This window comes from Macrobrachium rosenbergii, chromosome 53, assembly GCF_040412425.1.
Source record: "Macrobrachium rosenbergii isolate ZJJX-2024 chromosome 53, ASM4041242v1, whole genome shotgun sequence".
Classification (NCBI taxonomy): Eukaryota; Metazoa; Arthropoda; class Malacostraca; order Decapoda; family Palaemonidae; genus Macrobrachium; species Macrobrachium rosenbergii.
The window spans coordinates 16,263,831-16,289,806 of NC_089793.1; the positions used below are offsets into that span (position 1 = coordinate 16,263,831).

The 25,976-nt window shown below is 36.3% G+C and overlaps 2 protein-coding genes across 2 annotated transcripts in view; both read left to right on the top strand.

Annotated features, from left to right (window-relative positions):
* Positions 1–11: 11 nt before the first annotated feature.
* Positions 12–9,134, top strand: RpL27A (ribosomal protein L27A). Its single transcript, XM_067096804.1, has 6 exons — positions 12–103; positions 4,771–4,834; positions 5,796–5,893; positions 6,831–6,989; positions 8,661–8,789; positions 9,084–9,134. The coding sequence occupies exons 1-5, from the start codon at positions 101–103 to the stop codon at positions 8,787–8,789; spliced, it is 453 nt and encodes a 150-aa protein (XP_066952905.1). The 5' UTR covers positions 12–100; the 3' UTR covers positions 9,084–9,134.
* A 4,835-nt stretch (positions 9,135–13,969) lies between these two features.
* The window catches only part of LOC136834321 (mitochondrial-processing peptidase subunit alpha), a 31,327-nt gene continuing 19,320 nt past the window's right edge, over positions 13,970–25,976 (top strand). The window contains 3 exon segments of the mRNA XM_067096805.1: positions 13,970–14,428; positions 20,095–20,315; positions 23,688–23,767. Of these exon segments, the coding sequence (XP_066952906.1) occupies positions 14,394–14,428; positions 20,095–20,315; positions 23,688–23,767 (336 nt within the window). The 5' untranslated portion in view covers positions 13,970–14,393.

Consider the following 25,976-nt stretch of genomic DNA (forward strand, 5'->3'; position numbering starts at 1 on the left):
GCCGTAGCAAGCACTACGTTTAGAGAGAAAACGAGACAGGTTTGTTTTGCTCTCAACAGATGGCGCTCAGCCTGTCTCTTCAGTAAACAGATCGCGGAAGATGGTATGTAACCCCATGTCTTTGTAATTTGAAAGAGAGAATTAGTAATATATAGAGATATCTGTGACTGTTTCTTATGATTTTGATAATATTTAGTGCATCATGGATGTGTTGTGCTATAGAAATATTTTCTGAGACGAAGATTGCAATAGATATTCTGCGATATATGTTGGCATTCGTCTGATGTGCATGGGCTCTTAGCATACAACTGCTCCATTCCTATTGGATATTGATGATGTATAAATATTACTAGTATTTAATTTCGTGTTAATTAGTGGTTGCTGTTGTGCGTCTTTACCCGTTTCAAGACACATTACCCTTATTGATCTCGTTTTTTTAACTCCTTGACAACGGTTGTGGTCGAACCCGTGATTGCCATAATGTGGATGGGTTTGTGTATTATGGTTTGCATTTAGTTCGGGAGCTGGTGGCAAGAAGGTATGCTAAGTCCTATTATGTGTTAATGTGACAATAGGTTAGGTCTACCTTAGTCTGTGGTATTATCTAGGCTGGTATTCTGTGGCTCGGAGTCTTATAGCGTAGTCTGGAAAATGGTTGACCGGTTTAGCTTTGTGTGCATGTTGTTTATTGTTCATTTTACGTTTGTTTTAAATTTTCAAGCACACTATGATGGTGTTTATCATTTCAAGCACACCCTGATGGTATATATCATTTCAAGCACATCTTTCTTTGATGGTGTGTCGGGAGTTTAACATAGATAAGATATACAACCGAAGAGGTCGAAGGCGTGCACAACGTGAAGTAGACGTTTTCGTGAGGGTACCGAGGTGTGTAGACTATAGGGCTACGATATTTTCCCAAGCTTCCCATATCTTTGTGTAGGTCCCCCATAGCCTTTTGGTCGGTGGAGTGAAACTCCCCCGCCTTATTTTTTTATTTTTTTTTTTTCCCCAGAGTGAATGGACTTCACACAAGATCTGTGACTAGCGGTAACTTTCCAGTCATGGTTGTTCCCTAGCTTAGCGTAGTGTCTGGGACAGTTTTTGGAATGGTGTGACCAAGTAGGCTGGTAAAGTTTTATTCTAAACCAAAGCTAGTTGGACTAAGCTGGAGACTACTAACCTACTGTGCCCCCTGGTATGGTAATTAGCCTATTCATTTACTTGCAAATGGGCTGCCATGTTCAGTACCAGCCCCTTGGGAGTGAGCATAAAAACATGGAAAAAAAGATTGTAAATATCAGGAACACCCAAAAGGCATAAACATTTCAGTGCCGAATGACCTCACAGGTACCAGCACTTGGCCTTTGGCCAAAATTCTATATTCTATTCTATTCTAAACGGCAAAAGGCAGTTGTTGAAATATTACTGTCGCTGACTGGTGGGAACCAGTCCTTTGTTATATACCCCATTGTAATTTGAACTTGAAAATGTCATTTTCCTATGTTTTAAGATATGCCTTTGACATTAACATATTTCTTGTTAGCAAATAACCTTACTAGCCTCACCTAACCATACCCAACATACAACTCTCAGGTATGCGGTACTCTCCTCTTGTGTGATATTAGGCAGGTTTGAAAAAACATTTCAAACTTATCTTACGTGATCATATTGGTTGTTTATACCAGTCCAGGTATTTATTCATGCATAGGCTAAGTGATAGGAAAAGGATCATGTATTTTTGGCCCTTTTCATGTCAGTTTGTAATTGGTTGTATATCTTTTACACACTTACCAAATCCAGTATGGGTAGGATTAAACCTGAAGGGGGAACATAATTATGAATTATTAAGGTTATAATTCGTCAGTATTTGAACACTGGAGTGACTTCAGAATGATGGGTAGTGACATTGGTAGAAAAAAAAAATGAAAAATAGCCAAAAATGGGTGGGGGAAAGTGGAAGTTTGGACAAAGGACAGAAATAGTAGTTTAAGGAAAAGTGTCCTATTGTTCACCTTTTTTTTTTACTGGAAGAAAGGGGATTGATGGATCGAAGTTTCCATTCAGACACAAACAGGCATTGGCCTTCTTTTCTTTCTTTAAATTTTAACCTCAGTTTAAGTACCATAAACAGTTAAAGTTAATAAAACAGAAAATATTTTAAGTCAGTTATTGATTGACAGTACATTGACGTTAAAAACAATTGAGTATACATGTAATGCTATGACATTATGTAAGCTGTTTCAGATCTGTACATATCGTAGCAGAATGATATAAGGAAAGTTTTGAGTCATGTGGACTTTAATAACCATTATGTCCTGGCCTAACTAAGGGGGGCATGCAGTGCTATCAAAAATAGGAAATGAACAGCTTACCTTATCGTGATAACTGAGATCAGATTATTTGAGTTCCGGTCCCTTTTGGAGGCCCAGGTCGTACAGTCAGGATTGCAAATTGGCAGGGGATTTTGGCTGTCTTTAGAGGAGATTAACATGCAAAATTAGCTCCATAAAAACCAGAAATGATAATTTTTGGGCTGGCTCATGTGATTACTGGTTATTGACAAATCGCACATTTCCCACAAGATGTTGGCACAATGCCCAGAAAAATTGTCCAGTAATCCCTGTGATGGAGGAAATTTGTTAAAATCTTAATGATGTTTTGTCAAGCAGTGACCAAACGAGCTCTTCTTTCGAGTTGAATGCTACTTGTTGAAAGTTTGTTATAATCACATATGTTGCATCTTACTATTAAGCCGCGGGAAAGAGAGAACGCCTGCATGTAGATCAGTGTGGATGTATCCAGGCATGTGAATCAAATTCTGTCTAACTTGCTGGGTTTAAGTTTCCTGTGACCAGGTAATTGACAGATTGGGCCACCACACTATGGCCATCTTAACAACTGTGGCGGAGAGAGGCAGATTCAATTTGATTGGCTGTATTCAAGAAAAATGAAGTTCCCTTCTAATGTGACCCAGGTCGACTGTCTCTGTTAATGCATTAAACTTTCAGTCATCTGAGGTTTTTATTCTTTGCTGTGAACTGAATTTGGGCACGTTGCACCTTTTGTCCCACCAAGAACACTGAGTGCTTGGATAAAGCCTGTCTGGAAGTCTACAAGTTTTTGGGAATATCAAATGATTTCATTAATGCAGCCCGTGTTGTCAACCCAACAATAACATTCTTTTATTGCCGGGCAAGGTCCACATGAATGAGGGTTTCACATGCTCTGTCAAGCATGAGAACCATAAGAGTTGGTTGCAAATCATGATTGAAACCTCCAAACATCCACACTCCTTAACTTCCTTCTCTATTTTTTTTTTTTTTTTCTTCCAAACTTCCACTTATCCATGTTGACCCCCTTCCCAGGGCCACTGATTTGTGTTACTGGTTTTTAAAAGGTGCCACACCACTTCCCAGTGAAACCTACCTGGCTTCAACTGTTTGATGTGAAATGCTGACAAATCAGTAACTTCATCCTGAGTAGCTTGACATAGTGTGAACTATCAACAAAAGTCATGCCCAAATGCAGGTGAATTTTTTTCAAACCACCCATCCTGAAACCAGAGTTATTGTTGTCTTCTGGCAAACTTTATAAATTACTGTACATGATATCATCACTCCAAAACCTGTTTTTATCATGTAATTTCACTGCTATTGCAAGTGGGTCACCTGTAGCCTCTTTTGTATATAGAACTTTTTGACACATTCAGAATCTAATTTAAGTTGGAAGAAATTTTAACAATTGGAACAGTTAACTTCACATTGTAGTAAAACTGTAGTACTGTAGTACTGCATTTTGTGGTCACTGTTCAAAAGGGCTAATGCAGAGCTAGGTCTTACATGAGTTGGTCCCTTGATTGTAATGCATAGCTAGATTTTACATGAATTAGTTCCTTGATTGGGTACATGGGCCTAAAATTGGAATAGCAACTTCCATAGGGCAATACAGTATTGAACAGTGCACGCACACGTACAATAACCACCAGATGTCTTGAAGTTTTCTTCAATAAAAATGCCAGTCCTGTAATTTGACAATAAATATTAATTCAACTACATTTGGGTGAGTATTTTGCTCTGAGTGGTGTTTGCTCAATTAGTCAGTACAAGATTGCACTTTAGAGCCTCAATGGCTAGGTCGGTAGAGCAGCAGCCTCGGACTTCATAGAGCTCTGTGGTGCGGGTTCAAATCCGCAGCTGACCGGTCAGAGAGGCGAACACTTTGCTATCAGTGTAGACACCTCGGGATTATGTATGTAATCAACGGGTAGGTTTGCTGAAAGCAAATGGGTGTTACGGACTAATACACACACAAACAAAGCCACTCCAACATCTGAAAACATAACAGACACCTCACACGTCTCGAACTGTCGACCTAACCGCTCAGTTCTCCTCGCTGCTGGGAGAAAGGGAGTTGGGGTTTTTGGTACGATACATGTATACATGGGCTACCGGGTCTGTTATGTCAGCAGGGCAGCCGATCGAGGCTAATGGGTCTACCCCAATGCCAAATCAAAGTCCTTCAAAGAAGGCGTCGTGCTTACCCCATATAAAAAATGGGGAAAAGCACATTAAGCAAAGATGATTATACTTATAGATCTGAGGCACATAAATGTACAGTTTTTAGTATGGTAATTATATTTTTCCTAAACTTGGTTCACTGTTATATTCTTATTTTTTCACACAATCAGTATTGCATTGTGTAAGGTAATTACAGGTAGTTGAAAAATTTAAAATTGCATTAGCCTAATTGCTGAAATTTCTTTTTCAGGCCACCCATAAGAAGAAAACCAGAAAGTTGCGTGGCCACGTCAGCCATGGTCATGGCCGAGTTGGTATGTACAGTACATTAAAAGATTTGTTGGTCTATTTATGTTGCTTTTGGTGATTTTATTTATTATTGTTCTGCACATCCCCTTGTCTTTCAAGTCAATAATAGCTGCAGTAAACCTAGCTTATATAGGCATTAAAAAATATAGATGCTTATTATGAACAGCTAAATCTACCAGATGTAATTGACAACTATAAACTACCATGACATTGATAAAGTTATTGTAATGAAAAAGGCAGGATTTATGTAATTAGGGAAACAGTAATAGGTAAGGCTGATAAGTTATTGTAATGAAAAATTAGAGGCAGGATTTATGGAATGGTGAAGTAGGATAATAGGTAAAGCGGATTAAGCTATAAAAAGATAAGGAGAATTCTGTACTTGAAGAAGGGAATGTAGAAGTGCTCCTACCATGTCCAAGAATTGAACATACCCTTCTAACACATGGCTACCATATGCCCACTCTTAGTGGGCGAGTTCCTCTCAGGCAACGCAATATTGTACATGATTAATAGCAAAGTATTGTATAGTGTGAGATTCCAAATTTCATTTGATAGCAGTTTACAAGTATTTAGCTTATAAACTTTAAAAGACATTGTCAGAATTTTTTACATTTTCAGTCCGTCCCAAACAGAAAGGTTTTTTATGTGGTTTGTTAAATGATGTCTAATCATAGTTAATTTGTTCTGTCTGAACAAACCCTTTTTGGTCAGCAAATACAGCAGTGATTTATGGCCAAGTGATTTGTTAGAATTGGATTTTTTATGTAGACTTAAATTTTTTTTATACTATTTGTTCTAGCTTGCATTGACTTGGTTTGGTTAAACTTTTAGATTTAGAGCATTGCAGTTCTCAAGTACAAAGTGGTATCAGTGAATTTTGATTCATTTGCTTCAAAAATTACTATATCCTGTGATTCAGTTTTTGTCCCACTATTCATTTATTCTGCTTATCAATCACTCCAGGCAAACATCGTAAGCATCCTGGTGGACGTGGTAATGCTGGTGGTCAACATCACCACAGAATAAACTTTGATAAATACCATCCTGGTTACTTTGGTAAGGTAAGTCTGAGTTGGTCTTTTATATAGATAAATGTTACTGACAAGTTGCATTTTACTAAGTTCATATTTTCAGTTGTAATATTAAATGAAATTTGTTGAGATGACCTCAATAGTTAGTTTTACCAAGCACAGTTAGTAGATCAGATTTTAACCCTTAAGGGATGGGCTAAATATATAAAGCACACCCCCAGATTGAGCAAACTTTTAAGGTTGGCCAGTTTAAGAAAAATACAACAATGAAAAGAGGAAGATATTCCTCCTCCTCCTCCTCCTCCTCCATGTTAATTTTATCAAGGTGCGCATGTTTTTCCTAATAATTTATTTTATTTTGTAAAATTATAATTACAGCTCACACAGTATCTTAACAGATAAGAACTGAAATCAGTAACAAAATCCGAGTATATTTATTGTAAAATATTACAAGATTTACTGTGATTTGGGAGATGCAGTAACTTTTTGTTAGGTATACATTTTTTCTAATATGTCTTTGCACTTTTCTTTGCCAAATTATAATTATAGCTGACATACTGTCATAAAAGACAAGAACTAAAACCAACAGCAATCCCTGGGTATATTTATGAGCAAATAAATAAAGACATCCTGGAGCTGGAGAGCGGCATTACATTCCCCTCTGAAATCTCAGGGCATACTGATTGATGTCTCTCCTGAGCTGAGCTAAATAGTTGCCATAAGTCATTTCTGGTTGAGTGAAGTGCTGTGAACATTTTTCCCACTAAATTCATCCATATTGAATGGTGCATAATATTAATAACATCATATGAGGGTTCCTGCCCATCACCTGTTATAGATACTCATATGAGGATGCCTGTCCATTAAGGGCTAATATTGAACCTTGCTGTTGCTTGGAGAATGTGTGTGGAAATCCATTTGTTTACTGTATTCTTTGCAAATTGTAGCTAATAATTATGTTTTGCAGGTTGGTATGAGAAATTTCCACGTTAGGCCCAACCAGAAATGGTGTCCCATCATTAACCTGGATAAGATTTGGTCCTTGGTATCCACACAGACGAGAGTGCAGTATAAAGATCCCAAAATTAGCAAAGGAAGGGCACCTGTTATAAACTGTGTGAAAGCGGTAAGTGTAAAATTAAGTTTTTGAATGGATGCATGCAAGTTCAGTGATATGGTGCTCCAGTGATGATGCTGGAACTTGAGGGTACTATGAGTGGTTGTACCAATACGTATGTTGAATTAACTGAGTGTGTTGAATTTAAAGCTCCTAGATATCAGTATTTGAAATTTTTAACATCAGTTCAATACTTTAGCATTACATACTTAAGTGTGTAAAAAAGACTGCTGTATATTGACAAAGCACAAAGATTAATTTTATAAGTTTAGAATAAAAGTTGAAATATTGAATGGAAATCTAAACCAAGCAAATGTAAAAAACATAAACTGGACATAAGCTGATTCCCCAAAATTCAGATTAGTAGGGAAAGTAATATAAAGTGAACGGAAATAGAAAATAATAACTGCAGGTTATTCACCAAATCTGGGACAATGGTGAAAGTACCTGCAAAATCCTAATGCTCCAGTCTCCAGTAATGAGTTGTTTTCTTTTAACTATTGACCCAGTGTCGTCAAGTGGTTTTGTTTTTTTTGGTTTTTTTTTTTTTATCAGGTGATCTTAGGATGTTTTATTATCTCATTGGCCTGAAAATGGGTGTAGACAAATCAGAGGACACTTCTACATAGAAGTAACTGCATGGTACTGTGAAATGCAAATAAAATTAATGAGATTAACACACTGTAGTTCATATCATAGCAGACTGGGAGTGGTCAAGTTGTGAGGTTCCAAAGTAGATAAGGTTAAAAATTTTATTTGATGGCTTTAAAACTATTCAGGGTGATAAACTCAGGTTCAACTTTGCAAAATTTTTAAAAGCATGGCCTGAAAAAAAAGCTAATAGTGGCCTGGAAAGAGGACCAAGTTTACCTTTAAGTACTGTATATGTATCTCTTGTGATAATTTTCCTGAGGCTACAATCTTAAGAACTGTTGGTGATAATTAACAAGTAAATTTGCAGTTTGTCTAATACAGTAAGATTGCAAATTACCAATTTAGGTTTGTATGTATAGATCTCTTTAGTAAATTTGCTCATTGTGGTGGACCACTGTTTTTGCGTTAACAGAGTTTAAAAGTTTTAATGTGACTGATCCTTCCACTTGTATGAATTGATACAGTATTTGCCTTCTAAGACCACATTCAAAGGATTTGCTCATTTTGAAACATTTAAATGGCTGGTTTGTTGTTGTGCAGTGCAGGCAGATTCTAAGTGGTTAATCATCACAATACATTGTTGAAGAAAAGCAATGATGGAGATAATTTTAATGTAAATGGCTGGTTTTTGATAATTTGAAACAAGACAGTGGTTAATTCCACAATGTTCTGAAGAATAAACTGATAATTTTAATACAAAAAGGAAGGTCCTTGATAATTTTACAATTTGAGCAAGACATTATTGTAATTTAGTGTTCTGCATAAACTTGAGTTACTCTGTTATTCTCCCACCAATGTAATGTTGATTTGTATGTTTGCTTATATTGTGTAGTGGTAGGTTTTTTAAATGGATATAAACAAAATACAGAACATGATTGTGATAAAATATTGTGTGTCTATGATGTTAACTAGAACGGGCGGTCAGACCTTTCTGTTGAATGTTCTATTCTGAGCATGAATGAGGAGAATGGTAAACTACTGCTAATTGAAAAGAAACTTATTCCTTCAATTTTTACTAAATTTCAGGGATACTATAAGGTACTTGGTAAGGGAAAGCTCCCCAAGCAGCCAGTGATTGTGAAGGCAAAATTCTTCTCAAGAAAAGCTGAGCAAAAGATTAAGTCAGTTGGTGGCTGTTGTGTACTAGTTGCTTAGGTAAGCATTTGGCAGTTTCAAATATTTTTTGATTGAATAGTTTAACCAAATTTTTGTGTATGTACTGATAATGTCTTTAAATAAGATTCCCATAACATTTAAAAGTATTTTATTGATGGACAGAATTGATACACTTCTCTACAATATATGTGCACACAGTTTTTATGATGATCTTGCGAACGGGCGGACGTAATAATTATGTCGAATGTTCTTTGCTGATTTTGTTTTTATTAGTATTTTGCTTACATATTTTCTTATTACTTTATTAATATATAAATTTTTTCCCCTTTACAGTCAACTGGAGCTGCGAAAGTTGTGCGGAAAAGAATAAACGTTATTTCCGTATGTTGTGTTTCACTTTTTTTTTTTTTTGCAACCCAAATTTATAGGCGAACTGCTGCTATACAGCTCTCCCATAAGATTTGTTCTAAGAGTGAGGAACTCGCAGGTCAACTGCAGTACAGCTACCATAAATGTAGAAATTTTCCATTTGACCTTTAATTATGAGGATAGCAATCATTGCTTATATTCAAACCTTTTAGCAGGTATTGAAAGCTGTGTACTTATTTACAGTTTTAAGTAATTGCTGAAAGGTAGATTTTTGTTGTTGTAAACTTTGCATCTGGTGTTCCACATGTTAATGTTTTGGACCCTGTGGTTTGTGTTAGTGGCATGGTTAATATGAAGTAAGTTATTAAAGTTGATGCCACTCTTAAAGTCGAGTGTATGATGTTTGCTAACTCTGTGGGATTTTGAACCTATTAACAGTGTTGTTGAAGGTGGGCCTTAAAAAGTAATTTTTTCCAGTTCTTCATTATTTGTATGACTTCACCGGGAGGTTTGTAAAGCTCCTTGGCCACCCTATGAATATATATTAGAAAAGATGTAGAATGATGGGTTGACAAAAGAGAAAAAATAGTTGGTTTGTCCTTATAAAGAGGCTATCGACGTAAGGTTTTTGTGACAACTGTTGGACAAGTACAGTGGGATGGGGTATGCAAACCACGGACAGTAATATTGTGAAGTATAATTATGTGAACTTATCAGTGATGAGGGGTACCAGGACGAAGAGCCCCCGTAACGGGTGGCGCTTGGTACTGACATTGGTTGGAGATGCATTCACTTATAACCTTTCACTTACTTCAATCTTGCTGTCCAACCATTTTCACTCCCTCTTGCCAATCTAAAGCACTGAATACCTGGTAGGCACCAGTGCTTTGCTTTGTGCTAAATTATTTTAAATCGAGCCAGATTGAAGCCTTTGAGCCCTTTACCATGAACCATAGCACTAAGTCTAGAGTGAAGACAGTTGCTGATGCAAATGAAGAAATTGAACTGTTAAGTGCTGTCCATTAAGAATCATTGCAGAGTTACAAGTAAAACGAGTCTTTTGGTGATGGGAAAGGAAGAAAGGTAAGACACCTTCAGGTTTGACCAGAAGGTGGTTGTTGGTTGGGCTGTCCTACAGAAACGAGCAATGAGTAAAAATCAAGGAAAATTTGAAAACGATTCTTTGCATGTTCATTTCATGGCAGTAGTGTGATTGGGCAATATTGCAATTAGGATTTGTTGGGAGAGATTTTTGAAGGCAGGGTGAAGGATGAAATGGTTTGGCCATACAGTAATAGGAAAGGAGGAGGAATCGATGGTCTGAAAGCAGTACACGGTAGTACCAGGCCAAACAACTGGGAAAGGCCTGGAAGTCATGGAAAACGAGGATAGATGAAAAACATGAATTCAGCCAAAGAATAGTCTTGGGACTATTCTTGGCTTATTGGTCTAGGAACCAGACCAACGCCCAGTAAATGGTAAATAGGGGTAACCTATTGTGGCCAGTATTTGATGATGCTTGCAATGGCCTTTTGTCCCTGAACTGCATCAACTTACAGCCTTCCATCCCTGCTGTTTCTTCCACTTGCTGTCCAACATCGGTAAATATTTTTCTCCCATTTCCATCTTTAGATCCTTGTTAATGTACTTATCATTTATTTTCTGAATCTCCTTATCTTGCCATTCAACCAATCTAGCTCCCTTTTCAGTGCCAGCAATGATGAATGTGGCCTAGTGTTTGGATATATAGTGTTCAAGTCATGATTCATATGTAGTAGTACGATTTTGTAGCTGTTGTTGGTAGTAGTTAGCAACCTTACAGGCTTTGGGTATTACTCTGCCTTAAGTGGAAAATTTTTAATGTTACAAAATGTTTTTTGCAGTATAATTAGGGGATCAGTTTTATGCTTGATTTGTTTCCATTGTCCATTGCCTAAAATTCTTTTTACACGGCTATGCAACTTTCAATACTAGTTCATTAATTTTCATTAACTTTTAAGAAAAATCCTTTGTGCAGGTCCTATTCAAATCAAGAACAGACTCGCTGGTCTGGTTAAACTAATATATGATTATTCATTGGCACCTCTCCAATGGCTGATAATGCCATTTGGACAGGTTCCTATCTTGAGAAGGTAGGAGCAGTGTTAGTGAAGGGAATAGACTGAAGTTGAATTACTGATGCAGGAAAGTTTATTGTAATTAGCATTTGGCTGTTCTCTATGCTACATTAAGCAGTAATATTTATTCAGCTGCTTCCTACGTAATCGAGAATTTTGATATGGTGAAAGACAAATTCTTTGTATATGCTGTAATCACCTCAGTATGTCTTAAAATTTTAAAGCTTTAGTAGCTGCTATCTGGCTTGACGCTATCTTCATATGTATTCTGACTTTAACCCCATTTCTGACCATCACATGGGTCTGAATATTCATTGTATGTAGGCTACCTCGTAGCTATTTATCTATTATCCCTTCGGTGAAACTGGAATCCAGCATTCTGCCGTATGCATTACATGTACTGCCCATTAGAACCTCAGTCATTGTATCATAATATGGAATACCACCTTTAGTCTATTACCCTGGGTATGTTCCCAGGTAACTAACTTTAAAAACTTAAGTTTTTACCAAGAAGAGAAGCTGCCTCAGTATTTTGTTCCTGAGTGTTGAAGGAGGCAGGCTGAAGAGGTTAATCTATTTAGGCTTGGCTCTAGAAAAAGATACTTTATGAGATTCCTATGAGACTTCATTGCCTTTAAAGATAGGGAAAACGATATTCTAACCTGTCTTGAGGGCTTGACAGAAGTATTAAGACATTTATACATTCAGTGCAACATTATACCAACTGTGAGCTGACCACTCAAGGTGTGTCTGAAATGCATGCGACGGAATTCCAAGTGTCTGCAGTTTCAAGATGACAAGCAAAATTTTAATTTACTGCCTGTCATTCCCCATTGTTCTATGATGCAAGAGGGTAATTAATGCATTGCTTTCTTGAAGGAATTTATTTCTGGTGATAGAAATTAATTTCTCAGTATAATGAGGTTCGGATTCCACAATAAGCTGTAGGTCCCGTTGCTAGGTAGCCCATTGGTTCTTAGCCACATAAAGTAAGTCTAATCCTTCAGGCCAGCCCTAGGAGAGCTGTTAATCAGATTAGCTCAGTGGTCTGGTTAAACTTAGGTATACTTAACTTTTTTTGCTTTCTGGAAAGGAAAATAAGTAGACATGCAAAGGAAGGAAAAGGTGAATTTCAACATGTGAGTAGTATTTTGGCAATCTGCTTTTTTTGTTACCCTGCACGAGACAGTATTGTTTTGGGAAGTTTAAGCAGCGTAAGAGGAAGACGGCATGGTAATCAATCATATTTCTCAGTGTAGTCAGACAATGAAAGTACAGTAATTCTTGGTTTACCAGGCTTATTTGGAAGTAAAACGTGGATAGTGAGGGCAACAATGAAGTCCCACCCCTGTCAAGTTGAGATGAACGTTTCTAACATGGTGGTTGTAAGAAAAATTAATCAGTTATTGCTAGTAGTATAATTTAGTGTACATAGAGAGTCGGTGGGCAAACTAAGCATTTAACAATCCTCCACAACCAGGAACCTGCACATAACTATACTCTAGCTACGAAAGGTGTACAATTAGCGGCGTGACACGTTTCCTATCTTGCTGAAGAAGGTATTTAATCCTAATCCAAAAAGGTACATTTTCAGGATTAACCCATGGCCATGATTAACCTCTAGGTTAAGGTTAATCTATGAGAGTGGACATATTGTGGCGTACTGTGACTACTGTCCAGCTATTTGCTTTTATTTACAAGCGACTTGATTTTAAGTAATGTATGTATGTGTATGCATGCATTTTTGTTAACTATGTACTTATATACATAAAAATTATATATATATATATATATATATATATATATATATATATATATATATATATATATGATATATATATATATATATGGTATAACTGAATCACGAAAAAATATGGAACGTGATGAATATATAAATAAAGATAAAATCCACGAAGGAAACGGAAACACTGGAGTGCTGCGAGACCTTTCGACACTAGTCCCATAATTAGATTTTGTATTGAGCAAATTGAAAAATGTACAGCAAGGTCCAAGTATAATGTTTTGATTTTCGTGGTTTGCTCTTGTACTCGCGAATGGAGTAAAGTGATAGGCAACCCTCTTATACGGTAATCCACGGTCACTCCTTAACCATCTATACACAAGGAAATGGAAGGGGCGCTCAAAAAATCTGCCAAATCTACCAAATTATCACCCTTTTCCCTGAAAAGTTTGAACGGGTTTAAGAAAATATGGCAACCGTAGGCTACTAATCACCTTCGAGTCTCAATCTTTTGTTATGTTCAGTGGGGGTTAGTGCTGTTAGTGCACCTCATGCGGTGCACTGTGAGCATTACACTTAAGGTTCTTTGTAGCGTCCCTTCGGCCCCTAGCTGCAACCCGCTTTCATTCCTTTTACTGTACCTCCATTTATGTTCTATTTCTTCCATCTTGCTATCCACCGTCTCCTAATAATTGTTTCATAGTTGTCATACAGTTATTGCTAGGTATGTTTGAGAAATACATTATTTCTTGCTCTATAATGCTAATACCGTGGTACCGGCAAAGGCAAGTCAATTCTATTGTGGGTCCGTTCCTCATGCATAATAATTTAAAATTTAATGTTGTTAATTTTGTTATTATAAAGAGACAGTGCAGTATCTCTGATATGTGATTATAAAATGTTTTAAATGTAAATAAGTTGTTTAAATAGAAAAATACTATTATATTAGATCAATTCTTTAGCTAAAGTAATGCTAACGAGTCTGCACGATCAGATGAAGGAATGTAACAGAACACATGTGGTTTGCTATGGTTGCGGGTGACGTAAATTCGAAACAAATATCAAAGTTCTTTACCAGATGGAAATTGTATTTTCATTATAAATTGCTCGTACACAGTAAAAATGTTTGATAATATCTTAATTTGATAATGTTTTATAAAGAAATTAAATGTTAGAAAAACTGTTGACATTTGGTTCCCATTGAAGATGCCCTCTGTTTACAAATATGAAACTACCAAACAATATCGTCTGCTGCGTTTAGTTGTGTCGTTCTTCAAACGGAACCGTGTGCTGCTCAGACTTGCTAAGTGTATCCATATGCAAACTTGGTTTTTATCGTTAAAATTGCATAAAAAACACTGAAGAAGTCGCTTGGAAAGACTAGCTGTGCAGAAACACCTTAAATTACTTATTGTAATGTATAGATTTGGTGCATCGTGTATTATAACCAGGTACGCAATTGTTGGGGGTCTCGTAGCCTTGACAAAGTTGATTGGCCTTCTGTAAGGAGACCTAGCCCTACATGTAGATTACCTTGAATTCAGTTTAAGGTCCCCAGATGGTCGAAGAACGTAGTTCAAAGGCTTATGTGTGACCATAATTTTGTCCCAATAGATCAGCTTGTATTAAACATTTAGGCCCGTTTTTCCCGGCTACTTAGACCACTGCCTTGTGCTTTGTTATGACAATCATTAGTGGGGTAGGCCATTCCCTTTTAGTCCCCACCACTCGTTTGGTGTTGGTCCAACTCTTATATAACATGTAAGGGCACTGCAATAAAAAATCCTGATTTTGTGTGCAGAAAAGCTCCTGGTTCTAGCCTATATTGCTAACAACAGTAGGTTAGAAAGCAATGGAATAAGTAACCTGTATGCTGTGTTAAGATAGTCAGTACTGAAAATCACTAGCATTTTGAAAAATAAAGGGAAAGAGAGGGAATGGTAATGCAGAGGGGCACACTGTAAATTCACATCTCTAAACGCATCACTGGACTATTGTAACTAACTTGGGGTCCAGTGCAGTTCAGTATCCTACCTGGTTGATGTTTTAACTTTCCACATACTATCTGAATTCTGTACCCGACTTTAAAAGGGTTTCAGTACGTTACATTATGCGGAGAATAAATGCATGATTATAAGTTATCAGGCATCTTACACAAAGCATCTCATCCATAACAACCCCTCAGGCTTTGTGATGTATTTGCCCACATACGTAATATAACCTCTCATTGATAAAAAACTGGTAAAATTTTCCAAATTTTTCAGCACATCTTATGCTTTGTGATATAGTTTTCTAAGCTGCATATGATTAATTTTAAGGCAGAGATTTTATTTTAAACATTGTTTTAATGTTAATGGAATAATTTTGATATTTATTATAAATTTATTGTAGAAATCATAATAAAAATCTACACTATAATCATTTAGAGAAAAGGACAAGATAAAGAGGATAAAAATGGCACAGTGATAATTATATATTAAAAACTGTTGTATGGCACTAGGTCCAGAATTGCCTTACCTCGCGAGAGGTGGGGCTTCAGCCCTCATTGAACCCCCATAACGTTACTTAAAAATAATGTCAGTACTGTAGTACAGTACTTTCAGAGATACATCCTAACCTAACTGTAATGACTGATATAAATGAAGGATGAATCAATCCGTTATGTATTTGCAGGCATATTATAGAAGAAAATTTTTATTTAATGATGAAATTGAAAATAACAAAACTGAGTTTATTCTTTACAGGCTGCCCATGGTCTCCCTGAAAAAACATATTCTCAGTTGCCAGTAAATATGTTCAGCCCAGTGATAGTTCTTAAGAGCATCAACTCTTATCATTCTTTTATATTCTGGTATATGACTCAAGAAAGTCTCAGATTTTGAGATTTCATGCGTTTATCAATTATTTATCCCTTAACTTGTTGGCTATCATTGCTGATAAGGTTTCTGTCAGAAGTGAAATATCTATGCTTATGTTGAGCAGTCTGTGCTTATGTTATGTCCTTTAACCCCTAAGGGATGGGCTAAATATATATTAAATGCACCCCCAGACCAGGAAAACTTTAAGGCTGGCCAATTTAAGAAAAAAACACATCAATGGAAAGAGGAAGATATGCAAATGCACAGTAAGAAAAAAAAAATTCTAAAAAATTTTTCCCTACCTTCCACAGGAAGTTGAAAGTGACTATTTACAAGTGTGTGGGCCTCTTTTACAAGACACTCATAAAAATATGCTAGTTTTACCATGTTATATATGTTTTTTCTAATAATTTTATTTTATTTTGTAAAATTATAATACAGCTCCTACAATATCATAACAGATAAGAGCTAAATCAGTAACAAATTCTGAGTATATTTGTTGTAAAATATTTATGAGATTTACTGAGATGGGGAGATGCTGTAACTATTTGTGAGGTATACATGTTTTTTCTGATATTTCTTTGCATTTTTCTTTGCAAAATTATAATTATAGATGTAGGCACACTAATTCCCCCTCTGTCCTGTTCTGAGCTATGCAGTTGCCATAAGTCATTTATCGACCATTGAAGTGCTATGAACATCTTTCCTGCTAAATTCACTCAAATTGTATTGCGCGTAATGTTAATACTCATATGAGTTAGCCTGTCCATCACTCAAAACCTGTGATAGATACCCATATGATGATGATACCTGTCCATTGAGGATTAATTTTAATAATTTTTATTCCACTGATTAAATGAACCTCATTTTAAATCACAGTTATTCAACATGATCTGGTTCATTCAAATTCTTCCTCATTAATTTTGCACATCGTAACTGAAAGATTAGGTCCATTAGTGTGCATAAGTGTTCTGTGAAGCATTGTACTCACTCACCCTATGGTTATCCAATTTTTAATGTTTGTGGTTATATAAAATATCCAGTTTTCTGGTATTCATAGGCTCACACCATCACAAGGTAGCCATTGCCTCTTGCATTGCATACAGTAAACACAATTTGTTCTTATTGTTTATGTTAAATGAGACATTGTTTCCAGTTGTCAGCTTGATTTTAAAAATGAAGTCAAACTGGCAGTAGAAGAGACAAAAAAATTGAAAATGTGCTAGTTTTATATATTGGTATTTCTTTGTCTCCTTGAAAATGGCCGTAGTTCTCTATTCTTAATTTGATTTCATCTCTGATCAGGTCATGGGGTCATTGATTCTTGTCCCTTATGTATTCTCTGGCAACTAATTGTCCCTGATTTGAGTCACATACACTGAATATTCCCTCACTGATGCTGCTGTTTCTTTCATCTTGCTGAATTAAGACTTGGCATTTTCCACCTTGACAGTTCTGTGCCATAATGTGTTGCTTTGAGTTTATCAGAAGATATATTGTAGCCATGTTTTTCATGCTTTTGCTTCACAAATTTTATGTTACCGTACCGTAAATATATTATAGTGGATCCTCCAGCCATCCGCTTGTGAGTAACAAGCACCGCGCCTTCTGATGGCACCCATTGACTTGATTCATTTCATGGTTGTTATTATTTTGTGTCATAATTTTTTTATTTCTGTGCTTTGATTACCATTTGTCACACCAATGTATTTGTAGTTACACTCTCCCTAGTATTTTTGTTTTTATTTTGTTCATATTTTCATTTTAAACTTGATTTCAATTTTAACCGGATCAAGAATTTGTTTCTCATATTTTGTACATTTGTTTACAATAGGTTTGTTGGTCTGTACTTGACAGTTTTACCACTGCCAATGGAAAATGGTTTGTTTATTTCTGTTTATATGTTTGTGTGTATGTTTAAACAGAGAATCTCAGGAATAAGTGAAGAAAATTTAATAAAAAGTGACATTTATTCATTAATTGACCTTTTCGAGATAAGTGTATTTTGGGAGAGTTGGCCATAAGTAAAGGCCACATGTTGTCAGTGGCTTAAATATTACTACCTCACTTATTGGCGGTGTCAGTTAACGGTGATTGGTTTTACGGCGCTTGGCTAACGAATTTGTTAACCAGATTATTGTGACTGTAAGTGATTTTCAGTGTTGGTAAATGGTTTATTGGCATTGGTAAGCAGTTTAGCAGCAACAGTAAGCGGTTTATTGGTGCTTATGACGTAAACACCATTTATTACTGTAATTATCGGCGATTTTTGGTTATCGGGGATTTTCAGTTAGCGGCACTCGGCCAGGAACAGAACCCCCACTGTTAACTGGGGACTGCCTTCTTTAAATAAGTACATAAATGCAATATGGTATATATTCTTCAAGTCAGATTCAAACTTTAAAATCAGTAGGTTGCATAAACTTGGGTTAGCTAGGTAATTGCTTGCTGAGGATAGATTCCTTTAAGTTATTCCTCTTTCTCTGTATTGTCCTCCTCTGCAATAAGTAGGCTGAATGGTTCCATATTTAGGTGTCTTATCTATCAGCATCTGATACCCAGTGTCACACCTGTCAATATCCTATCCCCTCCATTCTTCGGGAATGAAGTTACCTGCCTCAGAACCTTAATAGACAGTGTCTTAGCCCTCCTTCCAAGATTGCTTCTAGCACCTAATGAGAGTGAGAAGATCAAATGCTCTAAAGTTTTCAAGAATAATGCCCCATGGTTATCATCTTTATCATGTTGAATGATGATCATGATTAGTTCGAGGCCATGTTGTTAGTAGAAAAAGGTAATACATCTGGCCATCATTTCCAGTAACTCAGAGCGAGTGGTTGGCGGGGTCATTGTTAAGTAAAAATATGGCTCAAATTCTATTCCATTACATTCCAAGAAACTTTGGTAAAGAATGACTTCAAGGATGAAATGGTCGATAAACCATTCTTACAGAGTATGCTGTAAACCATGTATTGAAACTGACGTCAAGTATTACTGACAGATTCACCATTTCATGACGGGTTGCACATCCTTGCCAACAACCATAGGCTAAAAGTGATGATGACTGTCAGCATTGTCACAATATAAGAATGCCTAAATGAGGTAATTCAGTGTCATCTGGTTTGTATGCTGTACCTAAATTCCAAAGCACTGCCATTCAGCTGAGAGTGTCCCTTCCTCGTACATGAATTTTATAGGCTATACTGTAATGAAGTCAATACAGTATTGGGTCAGCTGCTTATCTAATCCTTGTAGTGAGTTCATATATGGTGAGCTTTTTTATTTTTACAGATGCTGCCTTTGATCCCAGACTGCTAAAACTTATTCCTCCTGTCCTCTGCTGCTCAAATGATGTGTAACTGGTATCCTTTATTTGTAAAGACAAGGAATTACCCTACAGACTCTTGATATCCAAGTCCATTAATCTCCTGATACCATCACGTGCCAGAGCATTGTTTATTGACCAGCTACTTTCTAACTTTCTAGTCAGTTCAAGTGTTCTTTTATAAGTAAGACTCTGCAAAACTAATGCATGTCAAGATATGAACACCGTAATACTTCAGTCTCAAATTCAGTAGTGAAAGCTACAACAAAAAAAAAGCTCAGCAATGTAGAAACAATTTGACTGTTTGAACTTTGTGAAGGGTCCATCATATTGCATGCACCACCTTTTCTTGAGGGAGGGATTGGGATGGAAATAGATCTGTATGCTAGGTAAGATCTTACAGTTGCTCAGACACTTGGTGCAACAGATTTGAAACTTTTTTTTTTTTTTTTTTTTTTTTTTTTTTTTTTGTAAGTGAAATTTCCATTATTTTCCGGCATTATTTCTTGTATATTCTGTTGTTTTGCCAAATAAAGCAGCATCTTGGATCATGCAAGTATTGATATTATGGAGTTCAGTATATTTGTCAGAGAAGGAAGCTATATTTGTCAGAGAAGGAAGCTGTGAAGTGAAGGAAGTTTGTTAGAGATCCTGGAAATTGTTTTCATCTACTGTACAATAAATAGGCTATTACATACCCATAGCTTCATTCCTATATGATATGAATAAATACTGAGGACGAAATTATGGGGACACTATATTAAAACTACATTTGCCCCAATCTTCATAAATTCTCTTACACATATCCTTGGACTACCCAGCTTATTTGTCTTTATGGGGTACAGTATTATAAGTGGAGTATCCTGGCTAACACCAGAAAACTGGACTTTTAACTTTAATTATTCCCCTCCATTTAATTTTATTGTATTTTCAGAAGAGCTGTTGGGGAAGGTGTGAGATTATGTTCAGGAAATGCAGCGGTCAAACATGGTTCCCATATAACAAAAATTCCCCTAAGTGAGCCTGTGTCATGGCTGCCAAGACCAGTTTATGCATCTGTATCAAAGGCCCCAAATGAAACACAAGTAACAACATTAGACAATGGGCTTCGTGTTGCTTCCGAGCCAAAATTCGGGAATTTTTGTACTGTTGGTGGTAAGTTGTCCACATATTTTATTGTTTACAGTAGTATGGTTGAAACATTTTTTTTATCAGCAGCTCCCTTGATGAAGAGTTTGCTTGCACCAGTTGTCATGCCAAAATAAATTTTTATAAGTTTTAAACTAATTTTGTATTAGTAACCTACCAGCTGTTCAATATACAGTGAAAATATAAGCATAAAATTCTTGACTCTTGAATTAATATTTTATTGAATTTTTAGATGTTTTCCCAGCTAATAACCTAACTGGTTTTTTCCAGCTAATAACCTAACTGGGCCAATATTTTTAATTATAATTTGTTTCTTATGAGGATACAAACTCTTGTTTTGTAATGGAAATGGTTTGCACAAGCTAGACCAGTTGTTTAAGCTTGGAAGCAAGGTTTTCAGATTTGGCAGTATCTTTTGCAGGTTTGTTGGTAGCCAGCCACACATGCTTCTGTGCAGTTTCAGTTTTTCTTCAAGCTGTGTACAGTGTAGATGTCCTTGATTATGCTCTCTGCTGTGGCTGTTGTTGAAGTATTATCAAGTAATGTTTCTGTGTTTGAGGAGTTTATAGTTTGGCTTGTTTTCAATAGTGCTCTTTGTGTCTGTTTGGGATGATGGTGCCAGATGGTTCTTCTCTTGTGCATGAGAATGATAAGCATAGATGTTGTGGTTCTGCCATTGAGCCTTTTGCCAAGTGTGTTCATTGCCCTTGACTTGTGTTGTGTGTGTGTTGTTGTCTCCTTCCCAGTGGGAAAGATACATCTTGAGGAGGGAGTTAAAGAATCCTAGCCTGGTTCTTTTATTCAGTAGTATTGTATTATGCTGTCTTATGAGCTGGCTTTCCCTCTTGAAAGAACCTAAGTCCACTATATTTCCTAGAATGAGGTAAAAACAAGCCACCCTGTAGTATAGGGTCCTATTTTTTATAGCATCTTACATGTGAGGATAGACAGAAGGTTACTAGAGTCACCCTTTTCATGGTCACTTGAAAGACTGGGAAGATGACATTTTGGGTGGGGGATCAACACCAGCTGTGATCTTGAGACTATTCCTCCTGCTAAGGGGTTAACATGCAAGTCTTTATTAAAAGAATAAGGTTTGTAATCTTTTAGGAACAAATGACAGACTTTTGGGTAATTTGCCAGTTTTTTTTTTTTTATTATAGTACAGCTCTGATCATCCCTCAATTGCCCTGCTGCCAAAGGAAAACCGAATCTGTGCAGCAGTATGTGTGGATGACTGCCCACAACCTTGCACAGGATGCTGCCAGATTTGAAAACCCTTGCTTTCAGGCATGAGTAATCAGTCCAGCTTTCATAAAAAGATGAGGGTTTGTAAATGCAAGAGAAATGAAAATTATCTGTAAAATTTGTCATATTTGCAGTACTTAGATTTCCTCTTTAGTTTAACCTATGCATTAAAAGTCAAGTGTGATTTCACATTACTATATATCTGACATTTCATGTTTAGCATAAGTTGTATATATACCTTCTATAATGACAGACAACTTATGATAGGCCAATTAAGCAATAAAAGATGACCTTATGCATTAAATTTTCATACCAGGGTTTTATGTAATGGTGTCTTATATCTGCCAATGAGATTATATTGTGTCATCTCAAAAGTATAATTTTCAATTAATAGAAGTAGCATATACTAAGTTCGTGAGTACTGTTGTCCCAGAAATTTCTTTGGTACAGAATGTTAAATATTCCTTTAGCATGTTCCATGAAGTTGGTATATATGTTGCTGTATGTTAGATCTCTCTATTTGTCGTATTATAAGAAAATGAGACTGATGACAGAGCAGCCAAAGCAATGTTAACTGTGATTAGATAAAACAGTAGTTTTTGTTGGTGATCACTTTGCATCTCTGAAGTTCATTTTCATGAATAAAGGATTGAGTATAGTGCAGAATAAATCTGGTTACATTATGTTAAAATATATTTTGTCACAATTGTGGGACCCATGGATATTTGATGACTACCCATTTAAGTCAGATCCTGAGTGTTGCTACATAGTGCAGCATTATCTGGTACGGTACTTGATAACCTGTTCCTGGTGCCTCTCAAACATCAGCCTGCAGCAAATGCATAGCAAGAAATCTGATCAAGTTTTTGACATTTCATTCCATATGATTAATCAGATTTCATGCAATTCCCACCTTACACTTTAGTCGGTGTAAAGTTTATTAGGAGGATTTTCCTTCATTTCAGGTGAGCCCAATTGGTCCTTTGATTTTTTGTATTTTCTATCTTTCCTTGTATTAGTCCAGCCTTTGTAGGGTTGTTTTGCTTTTGTTGACCTTTTCCATAAAAAACCTCCCATTCCATAAAAAACCTCCCACAGCCTTGACAGAACGAATGATGGAACATCATTTCCTTATTTTTGTTAATATTAGATAGATTGAAATTACATTGTAAAGTAAGGTTATGCATAAGTCTAGCATGATCTGTATTACTATATGGACGAGACTCTTGATATGACAATGAAGCTGTATCCCAAAGATTTTGTTGATTTAATGTTAAAGCAAGAAGAATATTTTAAGATCCAGATGGCAGGATATTAGAAATTATTCCATGAGAGAAATTACGGAAGTTGTATTTATAGATAAAATCTTGATGAAAGGTAGGTGGAGATGGCATTAACATTTCAACTGTACAGCCCCTTGGAGAATAGTAGTGACATTTTCAGCTTGGGTCTTGTCAGTATCAGACAGCACCAGAAGAGGTAGAAGGCTCATACCTACTGGGTTGAGAACTGTGGGAAAGGAGGATGGAGACCATTGAGGTTTATGAAAGACAAAGCACAGGAAAGACAGGAGGGGTAGAATTTATGTCACAAGACAATGGAGGCAGTGATGATGGTGATATATATTAAGTACACTTGAGGCAAGGCAGGCAAATAATATTTAATTACCAAAAACTGTGTGTTGCTCAAGGCACATTTTCAGTTGTGTTAGGAATACATTTCACCAATACAGTAGTTGGGATTCATTAGGGGGAATCAGAATCCTACATTAGATAGAAGACACTAGTCAGCCAGTCATTTATTTGTTTTCATGGCCATGATGAGTGGGGACCAAACCTAACCTATGATGTAGAATCCAAGCAGGTCTTGCGTTAGAAAGGAAGTTTTATCAGTAACTCTCAGTTATTTTTGTTATATCATGCTTCATGATTTTTAAGTTTTGAATGATCTGTAAGTAGGATCTGTGAAACAAAGTGTGTTCTGGTGATATATATTTCTAAACCTTTTCACCTTCAGTACCATTTTTATTCATTATTTTCCTTAATGGTTGTTAGTGCTGCGCTGCATTTTATTTTTATTCTTATTTTGTTATTTGAATTCAAAACTTCAGGTTTTTTACTTCATTTACAGTTGTCATCGATAGTGGCAGCCGATATGAAGTTGCCTACCCTAGTGGAATCTCACATTTTCTTGAAAAGTTAGCCTTTGGGGTAAGTTGGATTTAAACCTAGTACAGTACTGTATTTTATATCTACCCAGATGTCTTAAGTAATTAATGAATAAAACAATCAGAAATTTAACCCACTAACATCAGCTGCTGAATTTTAACCAAAGTGTTCTGAACAGAAATAGCAGGACATTGTTTATCCCATCCAAGTGGACTGCAGACTTATTGACAGCAAAAGATCATCTGTTCTTCCTTTTTATTATTTGTATTTCTCAGTTTTAGAGTTACTGCTCTTTATATTTTATGATAGTTGTCACAACCCATCTTATCCCATAATTTTGCATCTACATTTTCTGTCCTGTTTTTAAGCTGTCTCATCCATAAAAACATTAAACAACTGTGTAGGCATAACACATCTTGTGTTTGACACCCAAATAGTAGTTGTTGCCTTTCTGTATTATAAAACAAGTGTTACAGTTGTCATAAAAACTTCATTGCTCTCAGCAGTAATTTTGTAATTTGCAGAATACACCCTAAAAACCCCCCCAAGTTGCAGTCATTGTTACTAATTCTGTTCTTTCTCCAAGGTTTATGTGCCCCGCATAAAGCTTTGTCCTTTTGCTCTCAAATTTTTCACATAACTTTTCTATACCAGACTTGACCAATGAATACTTTTTCTTGTCTGAATCCATACTGCTCTTCCTCTGTCAGTCCTCCTTTTATCTGCTTTGGCTTTTTACCATGAAAGTCATACTATACACCTTTCCAGTTATACTTAATGTTATGCCCCTTAATGCCCACATTGCTTTCCATTATATCTCCTATACACAGGAGGGCAACTGCTTCTCCTATCCTTGGAAAGTGTCATTTCTCCAAGATAAACTAATCAGTCAACTGTGGCGTCATCTTACATCATTGCTCATAAACCCTTGAACATTCAGTATCATTACGTACATCCACAACACTAATTTTCACAAAATATGTTAACTCTTGCATTCTTCAGATCTGCCTACCTTCCGTCCACTGTTTATTGTAAATATTCAAAATACTTCCTGGTGACTAACTCCTGATGCCACCAATTCCTTGCATCACAGTTTTAATTGTTTTTTACCAGTTTCCAGCTGGTGCTAGAAGATTGATCCTTACGTTAAGACCGCAGGTTTGTTAGGCATGAAAAATAGAAATTAATTAAAAATTTGTCATATTACAGTACTTCGACACAGGACTGTTTTCTCTTTAGAAGTAATTTCTCCACTTGCTTCTTATACTCATTTATTGGGAAATTAATCTTTTTTGTCTACATTTACTGTTCTCATTACAACTTCTTTGCCATCCTGAGGACTTACTCAAGCTTACCGCTCAACTTCTGTCACTTTTTTTTTTCTCACCTCTTTTCCCGCTGTAAGGGGCTAGCGCCATCAGTGCACCTCATGCGGTGCACTGTAGGCATTACTAAAGATCTTTGCAGCGTCCCTTCTGCCCCTAGCTATGACCCCTTTCATTCCTATTACTGTAACCTCTGTTCATATTCTCTTTCTTCCATCTGACTTTCCACCCTCTCCAAACAGGTGTTTCATAGTGCAACTGCAAGGTTTTCCGTCTGTTACACCTTTCAAACCTTTTTACTGTCAATTTCAGTTTCAGCGCTGAATGGCCTCATAGGTCCCAGCACTAGGTCATCAGCATAAACTCTATATTCTATCTATCTATCTATCTCACCTCGTGGCTGCTGTATCCATCCTGTAAAATACCTGTAGATGACCTTCTCTTTTGTCATACAACTGCATTTCAAATAATCTTTTTTCTTTTCGCTATACCTCTCATTTCATAATCACACCACCTAAAGTTTTTGTTTCTTTTACCCAGATATTTATAGCTGCAGGCATTCCTGCTGACTTATATGACTTCATACTTCTCGTAGCAGTACTCCTTCCTCTTCATTGTCTTTCACCGTAGCCAATTTTATATCAATTCTCCTCACTCTTAGTTTTCATGTTCATGGGTCTTAATATTCATAATTCAGTTTTGATTCCTTCCTCTCTAACTGATCTGGAAGGCTTCCTGTCATTGCTTATGATTGCTCACATCAGCTTACTTTTCCTTCTACTCTGTACATACAGATGAAAAAACAAATCCTTAATCTCACCATTTTCTCATTCCCAAGTATGATTATGAATATGTTTTTCTTAAAGCTACATGTTATTCATACACACTCCACCTTTAACACACATTTCCACAAGGGTCTTCATTCT

Coding starts and splice junctions, on each gene's coding strand:
- RpL27A (XM_067096804.1), top strand. Junction 5,894..6,830: donor ATCCTGGTTACTTTGGTAAG/GTAAGTCTGAGT, acceptor TATGTTTTGCAG/GTTGGTATGAGAAATTTCCA. Junction 6,990..8,660: donor TTATAAACTGTGTGAAAGCG/GTAAGTGTAAAA, acceptor ACTAAATTTCAG/GGATACTATAAGGTACTTGG.